The sequence below is a fragment of the Rhinopithecus roxellana genome, chromosome 6 (assembly GCF_007565055.1).
Source record: "Rhinopithecus roxellana isolate Shanxi Qingling chromosome 6, ASM756505v1, whole genome shotgun sequence".
NCBI lineage: Eukaryota > Metazoa > Chordata > Mammalia > Primates > Cercopithecidae > Rhinopithecus > Rhinopithecus roxellana.
This window is the reverse complement of record NC_044554.1, coordinates 98,852,257-98,872,856: the sequence shown is the minus strand read 5'-3', so window position 1 is coordinate 98,872,856 and position 20,600 is coordinate 98,852,257. Positions and strand designations below refer to the sequence as shown.

The 20,600-nt window shown below is 56.6% G+C and overlaps 1 protein-coding gene across 9 annotated transcripts in view; it reads right to left on the bottom strand.

Moving 5' to 3' along the window:
- RASA4B (RAS p21 protein activator 4B) overlaps positions 1 to 19,025 on the bottom strand; it is a 34,975-nt gene extending 15,950 nt beyond the window's left edge. For 2 of the 9 annotated variants that reach the window (XM_030933405.1, XM_030933406.1), the window contains exons 1-9: positions 18,890 to 19,019; positions 13,184 to 13,240; positions 12,365 to 12,525; positions 11,411 to 11,524; positions 10,826 to 10,966; positions 8,551 to 8,680; positions 4,172 to 4,253; positions 2,151 to 2,282; positions 1,770 to 1,864 (exon numbers count right to left, since the gene is read on the bottom strand). In XM_030933405.1, the coding sequence (XP_030789265.1) occupies positions 1,770 to 1,864; positions 2,151 to 2,282; positions 4,172 to 4,253; positions 8,551 to 8,680; positions 10,826 to 10,966; positions 11,411 to 11,524; positions 12,365 to 12,525; positions 13,184 to 13,240; positions 18,890 to 18,954 (977 nt within the window). In that variant the 5' untranslated portion in view covers positions 18,955 to 19,019. The other 7 variants (XM_010387418.2, XM_010387421.2, XM_030933408.1 and 4 more) reach the window with 6 other exon arrangements.
- Between the last annotated feature and the right edge of the window lie 1,575 nt (positions 19,026 to 20,600).

The window sequence follows — 20,600 nt, the reverse complement described above, 5'->3', positions numbered from 1 at the left end:
ATTCACAGCTGGGCGCAGGTCAGGAGTTCAACATCAAGCCTGGCCATCGTGGTGAGACCCCATCACTATTAAAACTACAAAAAATGAGCCAGGTGAGGTGGTCCTATCTGGGACGTTGAGGTGGGAGGATTGCTTACACCCAGGAGGTGGAGGCTACGGTGAGCTATGATCACTACTGCACTGGTGGTACAGGCGCATGCCTGTAATCCCACTTACTGGGGAGGCTGAGGCACGAGAATTGCTTGAACCTGGGAGGCGGAGGTTGCAGTGAGCCAAGATCATGCCACTGCACTCCAGCCTGGGTGACAGAGTGCGATTCTGTCTTTAAATAAAAAAAAGTATTCACTGTTTATCCAAAATTAAGTTATAACTGGGTGTTCTGTGTTTTTTTTTTTTTTTTTTTTTTTTTTTTAAGAGAGTCTAGCTCTGTTGCCTAGGTTAGAGTGCAATGGCACAATCTCGGCTTACTGTAACCTCCGCCTCCAGGGTTCAAGCGATTCTCCCTGTCTCAGCCTCCCAAGTAGCTAGGATTACAGGCGCCCGCCACCACGCCTAGCTAATTTTTGTATTTTTAGTAGAGACGGGGTTTCACCATGTTGGCCAGGCTGGTCTCAAACTCCTGACCTCAGGTGATCCACTCGCCTTGGCCTCCCAAAGTGCTAGGATTACAGGCGTGAGCCACTGTGCCTGGCCTAATTTTTTATTTCTTTGTAGAGACAGAGTTTCACTATGTTGGCCAGGCTGGTCTCAAACTCCTGGCCTCAAGTGATCCTCCCATCTCAGCCTCCCAAAAAGCTGGGATTACAGGTATGAGCCACCGCTCCTGGCCAAGGGTGTCCCGTCTTTTATCTGGCAACCCTATTCCTTGAGAATCTTTCAGAGGGAGTTGGAGCTATGGCTCAGGGACACTGACCCTGGAGACTTGAACGCTGGTCTGAGGTCTGTGGGGAAATTTTCAAAGGGGAAGTGTCTGAGCACTTGTTTTAGAAACTTCCAGAAGACAGAAAGCAGGAGACCTGTATAACCTGTGAGCTAAGAAGACAGAGCTGGCCAGGTGCAGTGACTCATGCCTGTAATCCTAGCACGTTGGGAGGCTGAGGTGGGTGGATCACCTGAGGTCAGGAATTCGAGACCAGCTTGGCCAACATGGTGAAACCCCGTCTCTACTAAAAATACAAAAAACTAGCCGGAAGAGGTGGCGGGTGCCTATAGTCCCAGCTACACGGGAGGCTGAGGCAGGAGAATGGCGTAAACCCGGGAGGCGGAGCTTGCAGTGAGCTGAGATCCGGCCACTGCACTCCAGCCTGGGTGACAGAGCCAGACTCCATCTCAAAAAAAAAGAAAAAAAAAAAAAAATACAAAAATTAGCTGGGGGTGGTGGTGCACAGCTATAATCCCAGTTAATCCGGATGCTGAGGCAGGATAATCACCGGAACCCGGGAGGTGGAGGTTGCAGTAAGCCAAGATTATGTCACTGCACTCCAGCCTGGGCAACAGAGCAAGACTCCATCTCAAAAAAAAAAAAAGAGACAGAGCTGAGCTGAGTGGGGGACTGTGGGGAGAAAAAAGGGGGGGGGGGGTGGGAGGTGGAGCCCAGCCTGGATGAGAAGGATGCTGGCCTGGTGGGCAGGGGCTGAGGGGGCCCTGGAGCTGTGTCTCCTGACCTCTCACCCCTGAGCAGACCCCTGCCCTGCCTGCCTGTAGCCAATTCCCAAATCTCAGCCCCCACCCCACCCCTTGAGGCCAGCTGCCCAGCCCCACGCACTTACTCATCATGCCGCCGGCTCTTGGTCTGGTCAGGCTGCAGCCGGAACCAGCCCTCCTCCGGCTGGGCCACCTGTAGTCTCTGGATGTCGATCACCACCTGGGGACATAGCGGCAGTCTTCCTGGAGCTGGGAGGCTTAGGTCTCCTCCTTGCCAACTACTATTCTTAGTGGGGAGGGGCCCCTTCCAAGGGTCCCTGAGTGCCAGTGGCGGTGGGGGGGAGTTGCTGGTTCTGGCAGACAGTAGGGGGTAGTCCCAGGCTTCCTGAGTGTCCCTCTCTGGGGAAGCTGGAGGGAGGTCCCTGAGGGTGGGATGGCTGCAATGGAGCCAGGTGCTGGAGGACAGTAGGTGCAGCCTGGAGGAAGTGGTGGGGGGTGGTGCTCACTTTGCCCAGGAAGTCGTTTCGGCTGACAAGGTCCCAGTCCCAGGTCTCCACGCACAGCACCTCCGTGGCCCCCTCCTCCAGCTCAAACTCAAACGTCTCATTCCAGCGTGGATAGCACGACTTCTTCACGATCTGCCCAGAAGAGGGTGGGAGGGGGTTAGGCTGATGCCACTGGACTCCCCAGGATGGGCAAAAGGCAGAGCTGCCCCAGACACCTCCCCTGGGTTCCCCACAGCCTCCTCGCCTTGGAGGCTCTGCCACAGCAGAGGTTAAGACGTCCTGTCCAAGCTCCCACCCATTTATCAGATGGGGAGAATTGAGGCCCAGGGTGGGGAAGAGACGTATCCAAGGCCACACAGCAAAACAGTACTACTCTGCTGGTGGGAATGTGAACTAGTACAACCGCTATGGAAAAGAGTGGAGATTCCTTAACTAACTAAAAGTAGAACTACCATTTGATTCAGCAATCCCACTATTGGGTATCTACCCACAGGAGAAGTCATTACACAAAGAAGATACTTGCACACACATGTTTTTTGTTTGTTTGTTTTGTTTTGTTTTGTTTTTGAGACAGAGTCTCGCTCTGTCCCCCAGGCTGGAGTGCAGTGGTGCGATCTCAGCTCACTGCAATCTCCGCCTTCCAGGTTCAAGTGATTCTCCTGCCTCAGCCTCCCAAGTAGCTGGGATTTCAGGGGCCCACCACCACGCCCGGCTAATTTTTGTATTTTTAGTAGAGACGGGGTTTTACCATGTTGGCCAGGCTGGTCTCGAACTCCTGGCCTCAAGCAATCTGCCAGCCTTGGCCTCCCAAAGTGCTGGGATTACAGGCGTGAGCCACTGCACCTGGCCAAGATACTTGCACACGCATGTTTATAGCAGCACAATTCGCAATTGCGAAAATGTGAAACCAGCCCAAATGTCCATCAATCAACAAGTGGATAAAGAAACTGTTGTATGTATATATAAGATGGAATACTACTCAGCTATAAAAAAGGAATGAATTAATGGCATTCACAGCAACCTGGATTGGATTAGAGGCTATTATTCTAAGTGTAGTAACTCAGGAAAGGGAAACCAAACATCGTATGTTCTCACTCCTATGTGGGAGCTAAGCTATGAGGATGCAAAGGTATAAGAATGACACATGGACTTTGGCGACTCTTTGCGGGGAAGGGTGGGAAGGGGGTGAGGGATAAAAGACTACAAATTGGGTGCAGTGTATACTGCTCGGTGATGGGTGCACCAAAATCTCACAAATCTCCACTAAAGAACTTATGTAACCAAACACCACCTGTTCCCCAATAACCTATGGAAATAAAATATGTTTAAAAATACACACACACAGGGCTGGGCGTGGTGGCTCATGCCCAGCACTTTGGGAAGCCGAGGCAGGAGGATCACTTGAGGCCAGGAGTTCGAGACCAGCCTCGCCAACATGGTGACACCCCACCTCTACTAAAAATACAAGAAATTAGCCTGATGTGATGGCGTGTGCCTGTAATCCCAGCTACTCTGGTGGCTAAGGCAGGAGAATCTCTTGAACCGGGAAGGCAGAGCCTGCTGTGAACGGAGATGTAGCCACTGTCCATCCAGCCTGGGTGACAGGGTGGAACTTGGCCTCAAAAAAACCCCACAAAACACAAAACAAAAACAGTAGCGACTACACAGAGAAACCAGACCTTGGTGCCTTCCTGCCCAGGACTGGGCCCCCCCAACCCTGGACTTTTCCTGGGGGTGGGGAAGGCAGCATGGATGTTCCCAGATAAACCCCACTCCAGCTGTCTCAATCCCCTCCTTACCCCCAAGCATGGCCAGGAGTGAGTGGAGTTGGCCCCAGAGAGGCTGGGACCTATTACGTCCCCTCAGAGAGGTGGCCCCCTTCCCTAGGCCTCCTCTGTAAGACTGTGGCCCCCAATCTGTCCCCCCAGGGGACGGTGAGCAGATGGTGAGATGAGCAACAGGGGCACAGCTGGCAGGTCCCCTGAGCCTCCTGCCCCTTCCCTGCCCTCTGGCCTCCTCACCGAGGTCTCCTGTGTCCGGCCCTTGTAGCGCACTCGGACGAAGGGATCAGATGCGCCATTGCGGTCCTTTGGAGCCAGATCCCTGGTGGGGGTGGAGAAGACTGGATCATCTACTTGTCCCTGAGCCCCCCTTCCCCCACTTGTCACCGTCATTATGTAACCACAGCGGCCAAAAGGCCTGAGCACATTCCGTCCCTGGCAAGCTGATTGTGGACAGTGCGCCTCTGGCCTTTCTGGGCCCTGCTCCCATAGCCATCTCCCCAGGGCCGCCCATGTGGCCAAGAATCCCCCAAGGCGGAGGCCATGGGTCCTTCCCACCAGGCAGCTGCAGGCCAGTGGGTGCACCTTGCTCTGGGGGCGGCAGGGGGGTGGTGTGAGTGCTGCCAGGGAACGGCTGGGGCCATGTTCCCGGCCCTCAGTTCCCAGGGCTGCCCTGAGCCTCGTTTTCCTCATCAGGAAAATGGAAAAGTGAATCGCTACTGGGCTCAGGTTTAGGGAGAGAGTGTGCTTCTGGAAGGTCTGCCCCAGTAATGTCGCCCTACTTGGTGGAGGGCTGAGGTGCAGCCTTGATGGGCGGCCCTTCCTTTTCTCCATGGATGGGTCTTTACACAGCCGTAGTCTAGTCACGGTACCCCCAGCCTTTTTTTTTCTTTTCTTTTTTTTTTTGAGACAGAGTCTTGCTCTGTCGCCCAGGCTGGAGTGCAGGGGCGCAATCTCGGCTCACTGCAACCTCCGCCTCCCAGGTTCAAGTGATTCTCCTACCTCTGCCTCCTGAGTAGCTGGGATTACAGGTGCCTACCACCATGCCTAGCTAATTTTTGTATTTTTTTTTTTTTTTTGAGACGGAGTCTCGCTCTGTCGTCCGGGCTGGAGTGCAGTGGCCGGATCTCAGCTCACTGCAAGCTCCGCCTCCCGCATTTACGCCATTCTCCTGCCTCAGCCTCCCCAGTAGCTGGGACTACAGGCACCCGCCACCTTGCCCGGCTAGCTTTTTGTATTTTTTAGTAGAGATGGGGTTTCACCGTATTAGCCAGGATGGTCTCGATCTCCTGACCTCGTGATCCGCCCGTCTCGGCCTCCCAAAGTGCGGGGATTACAGGCTTAAGCCACTGTGTCCGGCCTAATTTTTGTATTTTTAGTAGAGACAGGGTTTCATCAGGTTGGCCAGGCTGCTCTCCAATTCTTGACCTCAGGTGATCCACCCAACTTGGCCTCCCAAAGTGCTGGGATTACAGGTGTGAGCCACTATGCCCGCCCCTCCCTCCCTTCCTCCCTTCCTTCCTTCCCTCCCTCCCTCCCTCCTTCTTTCCTTCTTTCTTTCCTTCTTTCCCTTCCTTCCTTTTCTTTCATTCTTTCGTTCTTTCGTTCCTTCTTTCTTTCTACAGGGTCTTGCTCTGTTGATCAGGCTGGAGTACAGTGATGCAATCATAGCTCACTGCAGCCTCCACCTCCTGAGCTCAAGCAATCCTCCCACGTCAGCCTCCCAAGTAGCTGGGACTATAGATATGCCCCACCACACCTGGCTAATTTTTTAATTTTTTTGTAGAGACAGGGTCTTGCTGTTGCCCAGGCTGGTCTTGAACTCCTGGCCTCAAGAGATCCTCCCGCCTCTGCTTCCCAAAGCACTGGGATTACCGGCATGAGCCACTGCACCCTGCCAGTATTCCCTACTTAGAACTCTCTGTGGAAGAACACCAAAGCCCACTCGTCTTTGATATTTTAAGCCTCTCATGCCTGCCTTTCTTTCCCCCTCAAAACTGTCTAATAAAACCCCATGGTTGAGGTTGGGTGCAGTGGCTTGTTCCTGTAATCCCAGCACTTTGGGAAGCTGAGGCAGGCGGATCACGTGAGGTCAGGAGTTCGAGACCAGCCTGGCCAATATGGTGAAATCCCATCTCTACTAAAAATACAAAAGAATGGGCTGGGCGTGGTGGCATGCACCTGTAGTCCCAGCTACTTAGGAGGCTGAGGCAGGAGAATCACTTGAACCCAGGACGGCGAAGGTTTCAGTGAGCCAAGAAAATGCCACTGCACTCCAGCCTGGGCCACAGAGCCAGATTGTCTCCAAAAAAAGAAAAAAAAAACAGCCCGGACACGGTGGCTCATGCCTGTAATCCCAGCATTTTGGGAGGCCAAGGTAGGCAGATCACCTGAGGTCAGGAGTTTGAGAACAGTCTAGCCAACATGGTGAAATCCCGTCTCTACTAAAAACACAAAAAAATTAGCCGGGTGTGGTGATGCACGCCTGTAATCCCAGCTACTAGGGAGGCTGAGGCAGGAGAATTGCTTGAACCCAAAAGGCAGAGGTTGCAGTGAGTTGAAATGGGGCCACTGCACTCCAGCCTGGATGACAGAGGGAGACTGTCTCAAAAACAAAAAACTAAACAAAAAAAGCCCCAAGGTCTTATTGAAATACTGAGAATCTCCCCAGAAAAAAATGAGGAGGAAATGTTCTTTCTTCCTCTGCAGCAAATGGACCTTCTTAGGCTGACTTGGGATTCCAGCAAGAGTCTCATTGCTGAGGACAACGGGGGACAAGTCCCCTCACTCTGAGAGAGGCCTGGACATTCCTCTCCTTTGCTAGGACTCACTAGGAGAAGGCCAACCACTGTGGCCCCGGAGGATGGGAGAGAGGAGATTCCTAGAGAGAGAGGAGGGCCAGGGAGACATGCTTCCGTGCCTCCCATCTCCGTGGGTGACGAGGGGTGCCTGGGAGAAGAGGTCCCGAGGTCCCAGAGCCTGGCCACGTGTGTGGGCGGGTGCACAGGTTGTGCATGCCTGTCCTCCAGACAGCCTGGTGCCAGGCAAGGATAAGGATGGAGGAAGCGGATGAGTTGGGGTGGGGCGGGGCAGGAGGGGGAAATAATGGCGGAGGCCAGAGAGTGAGTGAGTGTGGGGGCGTGGCTGAGACTCCCAAGGCCAGCCATTCTCCATCCATTTCTATTTTCCCAGGACAGAAAATAACTCCTGGGAAGCCAGAGTGAGCAACATGGGCATCATCCGACCCACACCCCTCCTCTGCCCAAGGGAAGTCTTCCTTAGACAGGCTGACCCCTCAAGGGTGGGGGGAACACTGGCTCCATAGGGGCTGCTTGGCTGGGGGCCACCCTCCTGCCCCACAGGCAGGGAGTGACTCGGGGAGGTGGGTTTGGAGCCGGAAGGGAAGGCACTTCTCACAGACAGAGTGTGACTCAGGCCCAGGCCCAGACGTGAGTGCAGCCTGCAGCTAAAAATACCCTGTGGGTTGGCGGGGTGGCCCTGTCACAGGTGACTCAGGCCCATGGAACCATCCAAACCACTGTCTCTCCTTGGGGGAACCCTCAATTTACCCATTGGGAGATTTTCAGCAAATCTTTTCACCCCCCAACCCCACAAAGGACCCATTGACCCACACACACACTCCCACCAGGCCAAGTTCACACTGGGGTTAAACATAGGGAAGCCGGCCTTAGCACTGGGGCACTGAGGCTGTATGATCAGAGTTTGGGGTCCCCTCACCCGTACCCCCTACTCCACCCTTCTGTGATGGCTCCAGTTCCTCCATGAGAACATTAGACTCTCCCTTAAGGGACATATTACCTTGAATGGAAATCACCAAAGAAACATCTTCAAGTCCAGAAAAGCTCCCCGAATTCTCTCTTTTTCTTTTTCTCTTTTTGAGATGGAGTCTCACTTGTTGCCCAGGTTGGAGTGCAGTGGTGCCATCTCGGCTCACTGCAACCTCCACCTCCTGAGTTCAAGACTCCTGCCTCAGCTCCTGAGTAGCTGGGATTACAGGCGCCCGCCACCACGCCTGGTTAATTTTTTTTTTTTTTTGAGACAGAGTCTCGCTCTGTCGCCCAGGCTGGAGTGCAGTGGCACAGTCTTGGCTCACTGCAAGCTCCGCCTCATGGGTTCACGCCATTCTCCTGCCTCAGCCTCCCGAGTAGCTGGGACTACAAGGTGCCCGCCACCACGCCCCGCTAATTTTTTTTTTTTTTGTATTTTTAGTAGAGACGGGGTTTTACCGTGTTAGCCAGGATGGTCTCAATCTCCTGACCTCGTGATCCGCCTGCCTCGGCCTCCCAAAGTGTTAGGATTACAGGCGTGAGCCACCGTGCCTGACCAATTTTTGTATTTTTAGTAGAGAAAGGGTATCATCATGCTGGTCGGGCTGGTCTTGAACTCCTGGTGATCCACCTACCTCAGCCTCCCAAAGTGCTGCGATTATAGGTGTGAGACACCGTGCCTGGCAAGACTCTCTTGAGAGCAGGCTTTGACTGGAGGTGGCCAGCTCTGGGACCAGGAGGTAGGGTGGGGCGAGGGGAGGCTCAGCTTCCTCATTGGGTTTCTCTAGTTGCAGGAGACCCACTGTCCTCCCCCAGGCCCCTGAGTCTCACCTGGCCTCCAGCACAGAGCAGCGAAGTCGGCAGGCCCGGGCCCCTGGCCGCACTTCCAGCCGCAGGTGGATCTCGCCCTGCACCTCCTCATCAGGGTCTACCTCCGTCAGGTGGGTCCACCCGCTGAAACCTGTGGGGTCAGCTCAGCCAGGGACCCGGCCCTGAACCCCCACACCCTCCACCCTCAGCCCCACCAGGCACCTTGAGGCACCTCTATAATCTCCTGGGAATCCTCTAGGCACCCGTGAAGCAGGGGCTGGTATCCCCAATGACAGATGGGGAAACTGAGGCTTAGCAGGTGAACAGCAGCAGTCGGAAGAACTGGGGTTAGAATCTAAGTCAGTGACCTGGGGCCTGTGCCCTCACTATTGTGTCATTTTGTTGTTTTTAGAGACAGGGTCTCACTCTGTGAGGCAGGTGTGGTGGCACATGCCTGTAATCCCAGCTACTCAGGAGGCTGAGGCAGGAGAATTGCTTGAACACAGATCGTGCCATTGCACTCCAGCCTGGGCGACAGAGCAAGACCCCATCTCAAAAAAAAAAAAAAAGAAAAGAAAGATGGAGTCTTGCTATGTTGCTCAGGCTGGTCTCAAACTCCTGACCTCAAGCAATCCTCCCACCTCAGCCTCCCAAGGTGCTGGGATTATAAGCGTGGGCCGCTATACCCAGCCAGATTCCCCATCTTAAAACAGGAAGAGAGTGGCCCTCCCCTAGGGCTGCTGGGAGGAGGGTCTGAGGCCCGGATGGGGAAGCTACAAGGCACCCTGAGGAATAGCCTCACTGGGGCCGCTAGACCCCAGAGACGCTGGCTAAGGCTGCAGGTGGGAAAGGCCTTTGGCCTGGCAGGGGCCAAGAAGCCCCATGAGTCTGCAGAACCTGCCTCCGCCCTGCCCCCTTCCCTGGCCCAGCCTCACAGACAGGAGCAGGTGTGTGCAGGGGGAGGCCAGTGAGCGGGACAAAGGCTCTGATGGCAGAGTCCATAGCATCCAAGAACTGCTTTGAACCCTCAGAGAGCCCAGAGAAGGCAAGAGCTGCCCAAGGTCACACACAGTGAGGCTGGCACAGGGCTGACCCCTCAAAATCCTGTCTGGGCAGAGCATGTGGCTTACACCTGCAATCCTAGCACTTGGGGAGGCCAAGGCGGGAGGATCCGTCAAAGCCAGGAGTTCAAGACCAGCCTGGGCAACAGAGTGAGACGCCCATCTCCATTTTTTTTTTTTTTGAGACAGAGTCTTTCTCTGTTGCCCAGGCTGGAGTGCAATGGCGCAATCTTGGCTTGCTGCAACCTCTGCCTCCCAGGTTCAAGAGATGTTCCTGTCTCAGTCTCCCTAGCATTACAGGTGAGCGCTACCCTGCCCAGGTTATTTTTATATTTTTAGTAGAGACAGTGTTTCACCATGTTGACCAGGCTGGTCTTGAACTCCTAACCTCAAGTGAATTGCCACTGGGATTACAGGTGTGAGCCACCGTGCCCGGCCCCCATCTCTATGTTTCTTTCGGAGATGGAGTCTCGCTCTGTCATCCAGGTTGGAGTGCAATGGGGTGATCCTGACTCACTGCAGCCTCCGCCTCCCAGGTTCAAGCGATTCTCCTGCCTCAGCTTTCCGAGTAGCTGGGATTACAGGCGCCCACCACCACATCCAGCTAATTTTTTGTATTTTTAGTAGAGACAGGGTTATACCATGTTGGCCAGGCTGGTCTTAAACTCCTGACCTCAGGTGATCCGCCTGCCTCGGCCTCCCAAAGTGCTGGGATTACAGGTGTGAGCCACTGAGCCTGGCCTCAATTTTTTTTTTTAACTATATAAAAATTTTAAAAACAATAACACCAAACAATGTCTGCATCCCAGAAATAATTCAAAGGGATCTCCAGCCTGGACTGGCTCCAGGCCAACCCTTCAGACTCAGGACACAGTGGTACTAGGGTCCAGGTGGAGGCGACCCCATGGGCTACAGAAGGAGCTGGCTCCATTGGGAGAAGGGGTCCCTACGCTTCAGCAATGGAGTGTAAGGAGGCCCCTTCTTCTGCCAGCAGAGGCCTCAGATTCTACCTGTAGCAGCCCCTCTTTGCCCTAGGGAAGAGGCAGTAACAACCAGGCTTGGGGACATGCTGAGGAACAGAGGCCAGGAGTACAGAACGTGGCCCCGGCTTTTGGGGAGAGCAGAAATGGCTTTCCCTGAGCTGGAGACCAGATGGAGCCTAGAGCGGAGGTCTCCGAGTGGGAGGGAGGCCAGGGCCTGGGCAGACCAGTGCGGGAGGGAAAGGGAGAACTTACCCTTAGGGTGAGAGGCCAGGGTGTCCCTTGTAAGGCAGACTTTTCCGATAACGTCGTCCCGGCTAGAGGAGGGAGATGGAGTCAGAGCTGGGCAGGGCTTCAGGACCTGCCCTCTGGGACTTCCCACCAAGTTCAGGACCCCTGGGGGGGAGCAGGGTGGTGGACACTGTCATCATTTCCAGAGTAACCCAACAGAGCTGGACCTGTGGCCCTTCCGTAGGCTGTGGGCTCTGGACCTTCTAGGGGGATGTGATAGGTTTCTATCACATGCCCGCACATGCCAAGCTCACGCTCTCTGGGTGCCCATTTCATAGCTCACACCTGCACGCACACGTGTAGTCCATGCACACCTGCACCCCCCATGCCTGCACACACACGCGTTTGATGTGGTGCGTGCACCATGGAGCCACACATGTGCACACCCACACGCTTAAGCCTTTCGTCCTCCCAAGGCCCCAGGCTCCACTTCCCTCCAGGCTGCAAAGAGGATGCCAAAAAGGAGACCCAGGAGTCCTGGCAGTGAAATGGGCCAGGGAGCAATCAGATGGCCAGGTCTGGGTCCCAGCTGGAGAGGGGGGTGCTCACCTGAGGGCATCCTCATCCATGACGTAGAAAGCCACAGCATGGAAGGTGGGCGGCAGGTGCACTTGGTACTCTTCACCCCAGAAGGGGCACAGGGTCTTCCACACGGTGGCTGTCCTGCAGGAGAGAACCCTCAGCAGGCGCCCAGGCCACCCCTAGGCCCTGGACTGGGACCTTCCTTGTATCTCTTCCTACCGCTATAACTACTGGCTCTGCTGCTGACGTGTTTTCCCTGTGCCAGACCCTACTGTCCACCACCAGTCACTACCCCCGACCTTCCTCTCTGCCCTGGATGGGGCACAGGGCCTGCATCTCTCTGGCTGTTATTTATTTTATTTATCTTTTTTTTTTTTTTGAGACAGAGTCTCGCTCTGTCGCCCATGCTAGAGTGCAGTGGCATGATCTCGGCTCACTGCAACCTCCGCCTCCCAGGTTCAAGCAATTCTGCCTGCCTCAGCCTCCTGAGTAGCTGGGATTACGGACACCTGCCACCTTGCCCAGCTATTTTTGCCATTTAAGTAGAGACGGGGGTTTCACCCTGTTGGCCTGGTTGCTCTCGAACTCCTGACCTCAGGTGATCCGCCTGCCTCGGCCTTCCAAAGTGCTTGGATGACAGGTGTGAGCCACCGTGCCCAGCCTCTCCAGCTGTTTTACATTTGGGGAAACTGAGATCACAGTTGGCAGGCGTTGGCCTCAGGTCACAGGATAGCTGCCTCAGGGCGACTGCTGAGCCTGGCCTCCCATCCTCACCCAGCTCTGGTCAACCCCCTGTGGATCAGAGCCTTCAACTCATGGGACTCAGCGGGCTAGCGGGTGGGGAGATGCTGAAGCCCCCAAGGACCCGGATGAAAGTTCAGGGGACCACCTCATGCCAACCACTTCTCAGACAGGTAATCTGACCTCGGGGGCCTGTTTCCCTTCTGTATCAAGAACAGCAATGCCATCACACCCCTCTACCTCTTGCTGTCTGTGGTTTGCAGACCCTTGAGAAAGGCTGGGAGCCTGCTTGCAGGTAGGAAAGGACTGGGAGTCTGGTGGCCTTGGCTACGAGTAGGCCACGGGCACTCAGGTGGGCAGAAGAGCAGGGCAGGTCTGGCCATGAACTTGGAAGCAGGAGCCTGATTGAAGGAAGGGAGAGGACAGCAAAGACCCTGCCCAGAGATCATGGGGACCATGGAGGAAGGGACATCTGGAGGAAGTGGCTCTTTGGGGTGCAGACTGCGGGTGCCCAGCCTCGAGGGATAATCACTGTGGGACTCTCAGGGGACAGGACCCAAGTTAGAGCCAGGACCAGGGAGGGGAAGGGAGCTCTCGGGAGGCCAAGCTTAGGCTCCAGTGTGGCTCTGCCACTTACTAGGCTTGTGACCTTGGGCAGGGTAGTCTCCCTGAGCCTCAGTTTCCTAGTCTGTAAATGGGGTCTAATGATATCGTATCTCACTAATTGCAAGAACTAAACGGGCTAGAAAAGGGCTGGCTCCATAAATGAGAGCGGTTGTTACAAATCGTCAGCATCTGTCTCTCCCGGAGGTTGTGGTGACTGCAAAGATGAACAGAGTCCGGCGAGAGGCCCTTGGCCAGGCCAGTTCCTGGAAGGTCTTTCTTACCTCCTAGCTTGGGTGTCAGGGTGAGGTGGGGAATCCCAGGCAGGGGACCAGGTGCACCAAGCCCCCTCCCATCTCCGTACAAAATTCACAACAAAATTCACACCCCTTTGCGGGGAGAGCGCGGGTCCGTGAGGGGCTGAGCGCCCCTGGGTCCTGGGGGTGGGGGCGGTACCTGAGGATGGGCTCATTGTCCACCTTCACGATGCAGTAGGGGTCGCTGCTGCCGGTGCTGCAAGACAGAAGGGCAGAGGCAGGGCTGGAGGGCAGGGGCGGGGCGGGGCCTCGCGGCACGCTCCTCCCTCCTCCCCGGCCCCTCGGGAGGAGTGCGGGGAAGAGAGCCGAGGCTGAGTCTTCGCATCCTGGTTAGGAGACCGCAGGCTCCTCGGGCCAAACACGGGTCCCAGCCCTCAGCCTGGGAGCGGATGGTGAGGGAAGGGCAGGAACCCGCGCCAGGGCTCCCCTTTCGCGGGCAGGGGTAGGAGTAGATGGAGGGAGAGTTGTGGGGGAGGGAGAAGGAGAGGGAAGAGACAGGGATGGGTAGAGAGAGAAAGGAGAAGAAAGGAGGGGGAAGGAGGGGGGGAGGGACTGGGAAAGGGGCAGAGAGAGGGGCAGAGAGGGAAGGGGACGGACAGGGAGGTGAGAAAGAGGGAAGAGGAGACAGAGGGAGGGGACTGAGAGGGAGGAGAAGAGAGAGGGACGTGGGGGGGGGGTAAGAGGGAAGGCGGGTGATAGGGAGGGGGAGAAAGGGAGGAGAGTAAGAGGGAGGGAGTTAAGAGGGAGGGGGAGACTGAGTTAGGGGGTGAGAGGGAGGGGGAGAGAGGGAGGAAAGTGAGAGGGAGGGGGAGACTGAGTAGGGGTGAGAGAGGGGGAGAGGGGGGAGAGAAGGGGGGAGAGAGGGAGGGGGAGAGAGGGGAGAGAGTAAGAGGGAGGGGGTGAGGGAGGGAGGGGGAGAGAGGGAGGAGAGTAAGAGGAAGGAGAGTAAGAGGGAGGGGGAGACTGAGTGAGGGGGTGACTGAGGGGGTGAGAGGGAGGGGGAGAGAGGGAGGAGAGGAAGAGGGAGGAGAGGAAGAGGGAGGGAGTTAAGAGGGAGGGAGTTAAGAGGGATGGGGAGACTGAGGGAGGGGGTGAGAGGGAGGGGGAGAGGGGAGAGACAGGGAGGGGAGGGAGAGGGACAGAGGGAGGGGGTACTGGAAACCTGCTGTTCCTCCCGCAGGGGATAGAATGTTCCTCCTTTCTATGCCCTCCTACCCCATCCCTGCCTCCCCCCAAAACAGCTCCAAGCAACAGCTCCAGGCAAGCTCCTGGGACCCCTACCCTCCACACCAAAGTCTAGCCCCTTATCTCCCTGGAGCCTTTGCTCCTGCTGTCCCTTCTGCCCAGTCTGCCTTCAGCCCTGCCAGAGCCCTCCCTTGCCCCAGGGTGAGACGGGGAGGAAGGCCTCCCTGGACTCACACTCCTTGCCCACTCCATCCAGCCTGGTAGTGATCAGCTGCCTCCCACCTGCTCTGAGCTACCTGGGGGCGGGGAGCATGCCTGTGTCCCTAGGGCCCCCACAGGGCTTGGCACAAGACAGGCAGCCCGTGAGTGTTTGCCGAATGAACGGACAAATGAATGAACTGATGGTGAATGAACGAATAACAGCTATCTGGGGAAAGAGGGATGGGGGAATGCAAACCTGTGCTCAGTTCCAAGGGTCTCAGGTGTTGGGGGCCTCCTGGAGCTGGGAGAGACCTGCAGCCAGGCCTAAGGCTGGTACTGGGTAAAGTGGGGGAGTGAGGGCTGTCTCTAGAGCTGTTTCTCCACTGAGTGTCCATAAAAAGGAAGTGTGTTTCTATGGTGGAGGGTGGGGAGTTCCAACCTCTGCTTCCCTTCTCAAAAGGGGCTCTTCCGGCAGAGGAAGGCACTTGGGGCAAACAGCTCCAGAAGCTCCTGGACACAGACAGGAAATGTCTACCAAGACTCAGTTTTCTACCTATAAAGTGGGAAGTGTAACCCCGGCTCACAAGGGAGCTTCCCTGGGTCCTGAGATGATATGAGAAGGTCTTGGAGGTGCTCAGTACATTTTAGCACTGCCTGCAACTGTGCCTGTAACCTCCCCCTGCCATCATTCGAGAGTCCCCTCCTCCTGGCTGGGCATGGTGGCTCACACCTGTCCTAGCACTTTGGGAGGCCGAGGCAGGCAGATCACGTGAGGCCAGGAGTTCGAGACCAGCCTGGCCAACATGATGAAACCTCGTCTCTACTAAAAATACAAAAATTAGCCGAGTGTGGTGGTGTGCACCTGTAATCCCAGCTACTGGGGAGGCTGAGGCAGGAGAATCCCTTGAACTCCAGAGAAGGAGGTTGCAGTGAGCCAAGATCACACCGCTGCACTCCAGCCTGGGCAACAGAGCAAGACTCTGTCTCAAAAATAAAATAAATAAAATAAAATAAATAAAATAAAATAAAATAAAATAAAACAGCCCCCTCCAGGGAGCCCCCTGTGAATACCCCAGCTTGTGTCCCATCAACCCAAAGCCAGGGGACTCCAGGTGCTAAGCAAGCAGGCCCCTGGGCACCCCAGGTGCTGGGCTGGGCTGCAGGACCCAGGAGCCATATAAGGAGCTCAGAGGACGCAGGGAGAGGTCAGTGCTGGCTGAGGCAACAGGGGATCTCCCTGGGCTGTCCCCCACTACTGGGCTGCTACTGCTTCCAAAGGCCTGGAAGCAGGACCCGAACCCCAGTGTGCAAGGACTGTGAAGAGCTGGGTGGCTGCATCAGAGGGCGGGGGCAAGAGGATGGTATTGAGAGCAGGCCGAGGCCAGATTTAAGGACCTGGACCCAACCATGGTCCCCAGTGGGTTGCTAGAACCCATGTCCAGTTCCTTCTTCGCTAGTGAGGCCCCTAGGCTGCCCACCTCTCTCATTTATCCTTCCCCAAGCCAGTTGCCACTGGCCTTGTCTGGCTACTTTCAGGTCCTCTATATTTAGGGCCTTGGCAGTTTCTAGGCTGTGGAAGGAGGAGGATCAGGGAAAACCCCAAAATAGCCTTGGGCCAGTCCCCAAGGCCACTTGGTGTGGGAGGCAGTGGGTCACTGGTCATCGTGATACTTGGCTCATGCCTAGGTACACAGGGATGGGAGACAGTGGGAAGAGGCAGGGCAGGAACAGGCAGGCTCTGAAAGCTAGCAGTGATGGGGAATGCAGCTGTGCTCTGTGCCCTTTAGAGGAACAAAAACCCATGAGTAGAAGTGGCAGGAAGGCAGCTGACAGCTGTGTGAGGACAGTTCCCTCCTTGGAACTGAGTCAAGATGAGCCAGTATGAGAGGTGGTGAGCTCCCTGTCCTCAGAAGTATGCAAGCCCTGGCTGGAGAGGATGCCACTCAGAAGATAGGCAGGGCACTGGTGAGGCACAGGGAAACTCCAGTACTCAGTGAGGGCCTCCCATGATCTCCAAACCCCTGCCCAACTCTGCAGCCAAATGCTTTGCATAGGATTTCCGAGGCTCAGTCTCACCGAGCCCAGCCGCAAGCTTGCAGCCGTGGGCAGGCTAGGATTCTCAGCCTGTCAGCAGTAGACAAAGGCAATCTGAATCCGGATTTCTCTACCTACCCTCTGTATCAACTTGGCAAATGACTTTCACTTCCTGAGCCTCAGTTTCCCAATGTACAAACTGAGGACGTCTCCCTTATAAAGCTAAGATGAGGACTAAGTAGGGGAAGTCCTCAACACCTCTTATTCTCCCCTACTATGGACCTGGTGCCAGGATTAATGAGTCACCATCCCTGCCCTCCCAGTCCCTGCCACACCAGGGGCTTCCTCCTGCCACCCAAAGTGCTGGGAGGCGAGACCAGGAGCCAGGAACTCTGCCCAAGGCCACCAGAGAATGCCCTGGAAAGGAGAAGTTTGAGAGGGGTCCTGAAGGATGAATGGGAGTTTTCTGGAGGAGTGAATCGGAGTGCTTGAAGACAGAAGTCCCCACACATGGGCGAAGGCAGAGATGTGAAGGGTAGTAACCCAAATGTGAGGGACTGTTTATGGGATGGTTAAAGAGGTGGCTGACAGGTCAGAGTTGTGTATGCCAGCCACAGGGGAAGATAGGGGGGTTGCAAGGGAGATGTGAGTAGGGCAGGCAGGGGGACACGGTGAGGAGCGAGATTCCGAGGCACCCCTCCACTGTAGATGGAGCCCCTTTGCTCAGAGGCAAAGCACTGGGCAGGGAACCAGGCACTGGGCTCCCAGGTAGGCATACCCCAAGAGTTCCGCTGCCCTGGGCTGGAGAGAGCCTGGAGCCAGGCACTAGGGCCAGCTGCTGTGGGGATGAGGAGGGAGGCGACAGACGGAGGGGCTGCTCCTCCCAGCCGTCACCAGCCAGAAGAGGCCAAGATGACCTAGTTCCTAGTGCCAGTGGTGGCAGGGGGTGGAGGGTGCTTAAAGGCTGGGCCTGGAGGCTGAGACCCTTTTCGGAGCTCCTCTGCCTTCCCAGCCCACAGACCTCACTGGCAGCTCCCACTCCATCTCCCTCCAAGCCTCGAAGCACAGAAACCCACCTAGGGCTGCCCACCGCCCTCCCTTCCCCATTGTCATGGTAACTGCTGAGCTGGGCCTCATCAGACCCAGGGGGCCTGGAACTGGCACTGCTCTCAGTGGTGGCGCGCTGAGCGTGATGGGAAGCTCACAGGGGCCACCATACATATGTGTGAGCAGAGTGCCTGCCTCACACCCCGCCCCACCCCCTCGCCCACGCTGACCACTTCTCTGCATCCAGGAGCCCAGGGCGCCCCGACGAGGAACCCCAGGGGTGGGGAACTGCAGCCCCGCAGACTTTGGACTCTGTTTCCTCCAGGCTCCCCTTCTCCGCCCCACCCTCCTCCTCCAAGCAGCCAGTGCCCCTCGACCTTTGAGCTTTCCCCCTCTTCCTCTAGAGGGATTTCAACCCCTAGTTTAAAGAGGGGAAACTGAGGCTTGAGGAGCAGGGAGCTGCCTAAACCCTGCACATGAGGAAGGTGGTGGCAAGACCAAGATGGGGGGCCAGGGGTCAGGCAGCTCAGCCCTGGGACCTACTGAGAAGAGTGGGACGAGGGGCCCCTGAAACCTCCTCAAATCGAGCCAGGGACCAGGGGAATCCCCAGATATCAGTGCCTGTTAGAAGCCCTAGACTCAAGACCCTGCTCTGCCTGCCACTTGGAGCCAGCATTTCACGTCTCTGATCCTCAGTTTTCTCATCTGTAAAATGGAACGGTGAGAACCGCCCTTCTGGGTGGTTGCGAGGATTAACGGGATGGCTCAGGTGTAAAGCCCAAGGCACAAGAGACAGTTACTACCCTCCTTCCCTCCCCCACAGTCCTGCACCTGTCCTGTCCTTCTGACCTGTTCTCACTTTTCATGCCAGTCCCTCCTACCCAAGTGCACAGCAGGAAGCCCGGGGACAGCCCCTGGGCCCCAGCATGTGCTTCAGGTGCACACTCAGGGGCATTAAGGGCTCTGGAACTACTGATCAAGACCCTTCCTTTGCAGGGGGACACCCCACCCCTCCAACCACACACCAGGGGCAGATCACCAAGACGTCTCCCCTGGCACGTCACCCAGCTCCAGCTCCTGTCCTATCAAAGCCCCTTCCCCTCGTGAGCAGCGGATCGCTGACAAATTCTCACCCCCTCCCTAGTTCCCAGTCCCCCAGCCCTCGGTGACACTTTTCCCGTCCCCCCTTGGTTGTCACCCCGTCTGGTGCTCACAGCAAATGTCACTGTCCCCATTTTCCCCGCCGATGCCCCACCGCGGCCGCACTCCCGCACCCTCTCCGCTGCTCTACTTGTGGGTGGACCCCGGAAAGGTCAGGCGTCCTGGGGGGCAGTGCCCTCCCCGGAAAGTTGGGGCTCCCACCCCTGGCCGCGCTCACATGTCCTTGGCCGGCAGGTTCTTCCCCTCCACTATACGGATGTACAGCGAGCTGCGCTTGGCCATCGCGGGGTCCCGGCTCGGGGGGAGCCAGACACCGGGGTCCGGGGTGGCGGGCGACGGGCGCTGGACTGGGCTCCGCGGGGGGCGGGCCGGGGAGGGAGGCGGGGGCGGGGCGGCGGGGGCGGGGCTTCGCTGCCACTCCGCTCACCCCACCCCCGCCCCACGTGTGGGTACACTGCTCCCGGGCCGGCCAATCCGCGACCGGGATTCCCCGGAGCGGGGCGGGGCCTGCCGGGGCCGCGGCGCTCATTGGCCGTCTGGGGTGTGAGGGGCGGGGCCTGTGCGGAGGCGCTGACGCTCGCCGGGCTGCGGGCACTGCCCGCGTGGTGGCTCTAGCGGGGCGCCCCTGGAGGCGCGGGTGGGGAATCCGGGCCACGTGGTCTGGGCCGCGGGTGCGTGTGGGCGGCGGGTGTGGTCCGAGCGCGAGTACCGAGGAACGCCGAGCACCGGGGGATGGGGGGGTGACTCTTGACTGTAAGCTGGGGACACGCGGGCCTTGGGTGGGGAGCGCGTGCAAGGGGGGGACACGTTCCCACCGCGCCGGGACCACCGGAGTCTGGCGGGTGGAAGGCCCTGCGTGGATGTGAGTTGAATGAATGAGCGTTCTGATGAATGTAACAAACAGCAAACAGGAGTGTTTATATCACAGCCACCTGGACCCAGAAGGAGACAGAGAAAGCCCGGGCAGCTCAGAGGTTTTGGAAACTGGCATTTGCGTTTGAGAGACCTGTTCTTGTTTTGATTTTTTGTGCACCTGCTTGGGAGAAGCTGCTTTCTCAATTGTCACCTGATTTACTCCTCCAGCGTCCCCGCAGTGGGAACCTGGATGAGGTTCACAGTGGGAAGATTTCCTGTTGGAGGTCAGGAGGTCACACAGGTAGCACCCGGGCCAGGCTTGGCCTCCCAAGTACTCCCTAATGGCAGGTCTTTCCATTGGGGCGAGATCCTTCTCACAGATTTTGTCCAGAGCGGAGTTTCTGGAATTATCCATCTTCATGGTTCAGTCCTGGGCCCCTGCACAGCAGAGACTGGCCCTGGCGAGCTGGCTCTCCTAAGGGCATTGTCGCAAGCATGACCACAGAGTTGGGTTGGGACCCAGCTTCACCACTCACTCCCTTACTGGGTGACCCTGGGCAGCTTCCTGAGCTTCTGTGAGCTGGTTCAGTTTCATCGACTGCAAAGAGGTAGGTGGTGGGAGCAGAAACACCTGCCCTACCAAAGTACACAGGAGATAATGTGTGTGTTGGGGGGAGGGGGGGGTTGTCTCGCACAGATTCTAGTTTCTGTTACGTCGTTTTCCTATTTTGTTATTTGTATGGTACATGCACACGTTATCAAATTGAAGAGGTATTAGCCAAATGTGCTGGCTCAGGCTTGTAATCCCAGCACTTTGGGAGGCTGAGGTGGGCAGATCACCTGAGGTCAGGAGTTGGAGACCAGCCTGGCCAACACGGCCAAACCCTATCTCAACTAAAAATACAAAAATCAGCTGGGCATGGTGGTGGGTGCCTGTAATCCCAGTGACTCGGGAGGCTGAGGCAGGAGAATCGCTTGAACCTGAGAGAGGGAGGTTGCAATGAGCTGAGATCGAGCCACTGTACTCCAGCCTGAGTAAAGGAGTGAGACTCTGTCTCAAAAAATAAAGTACA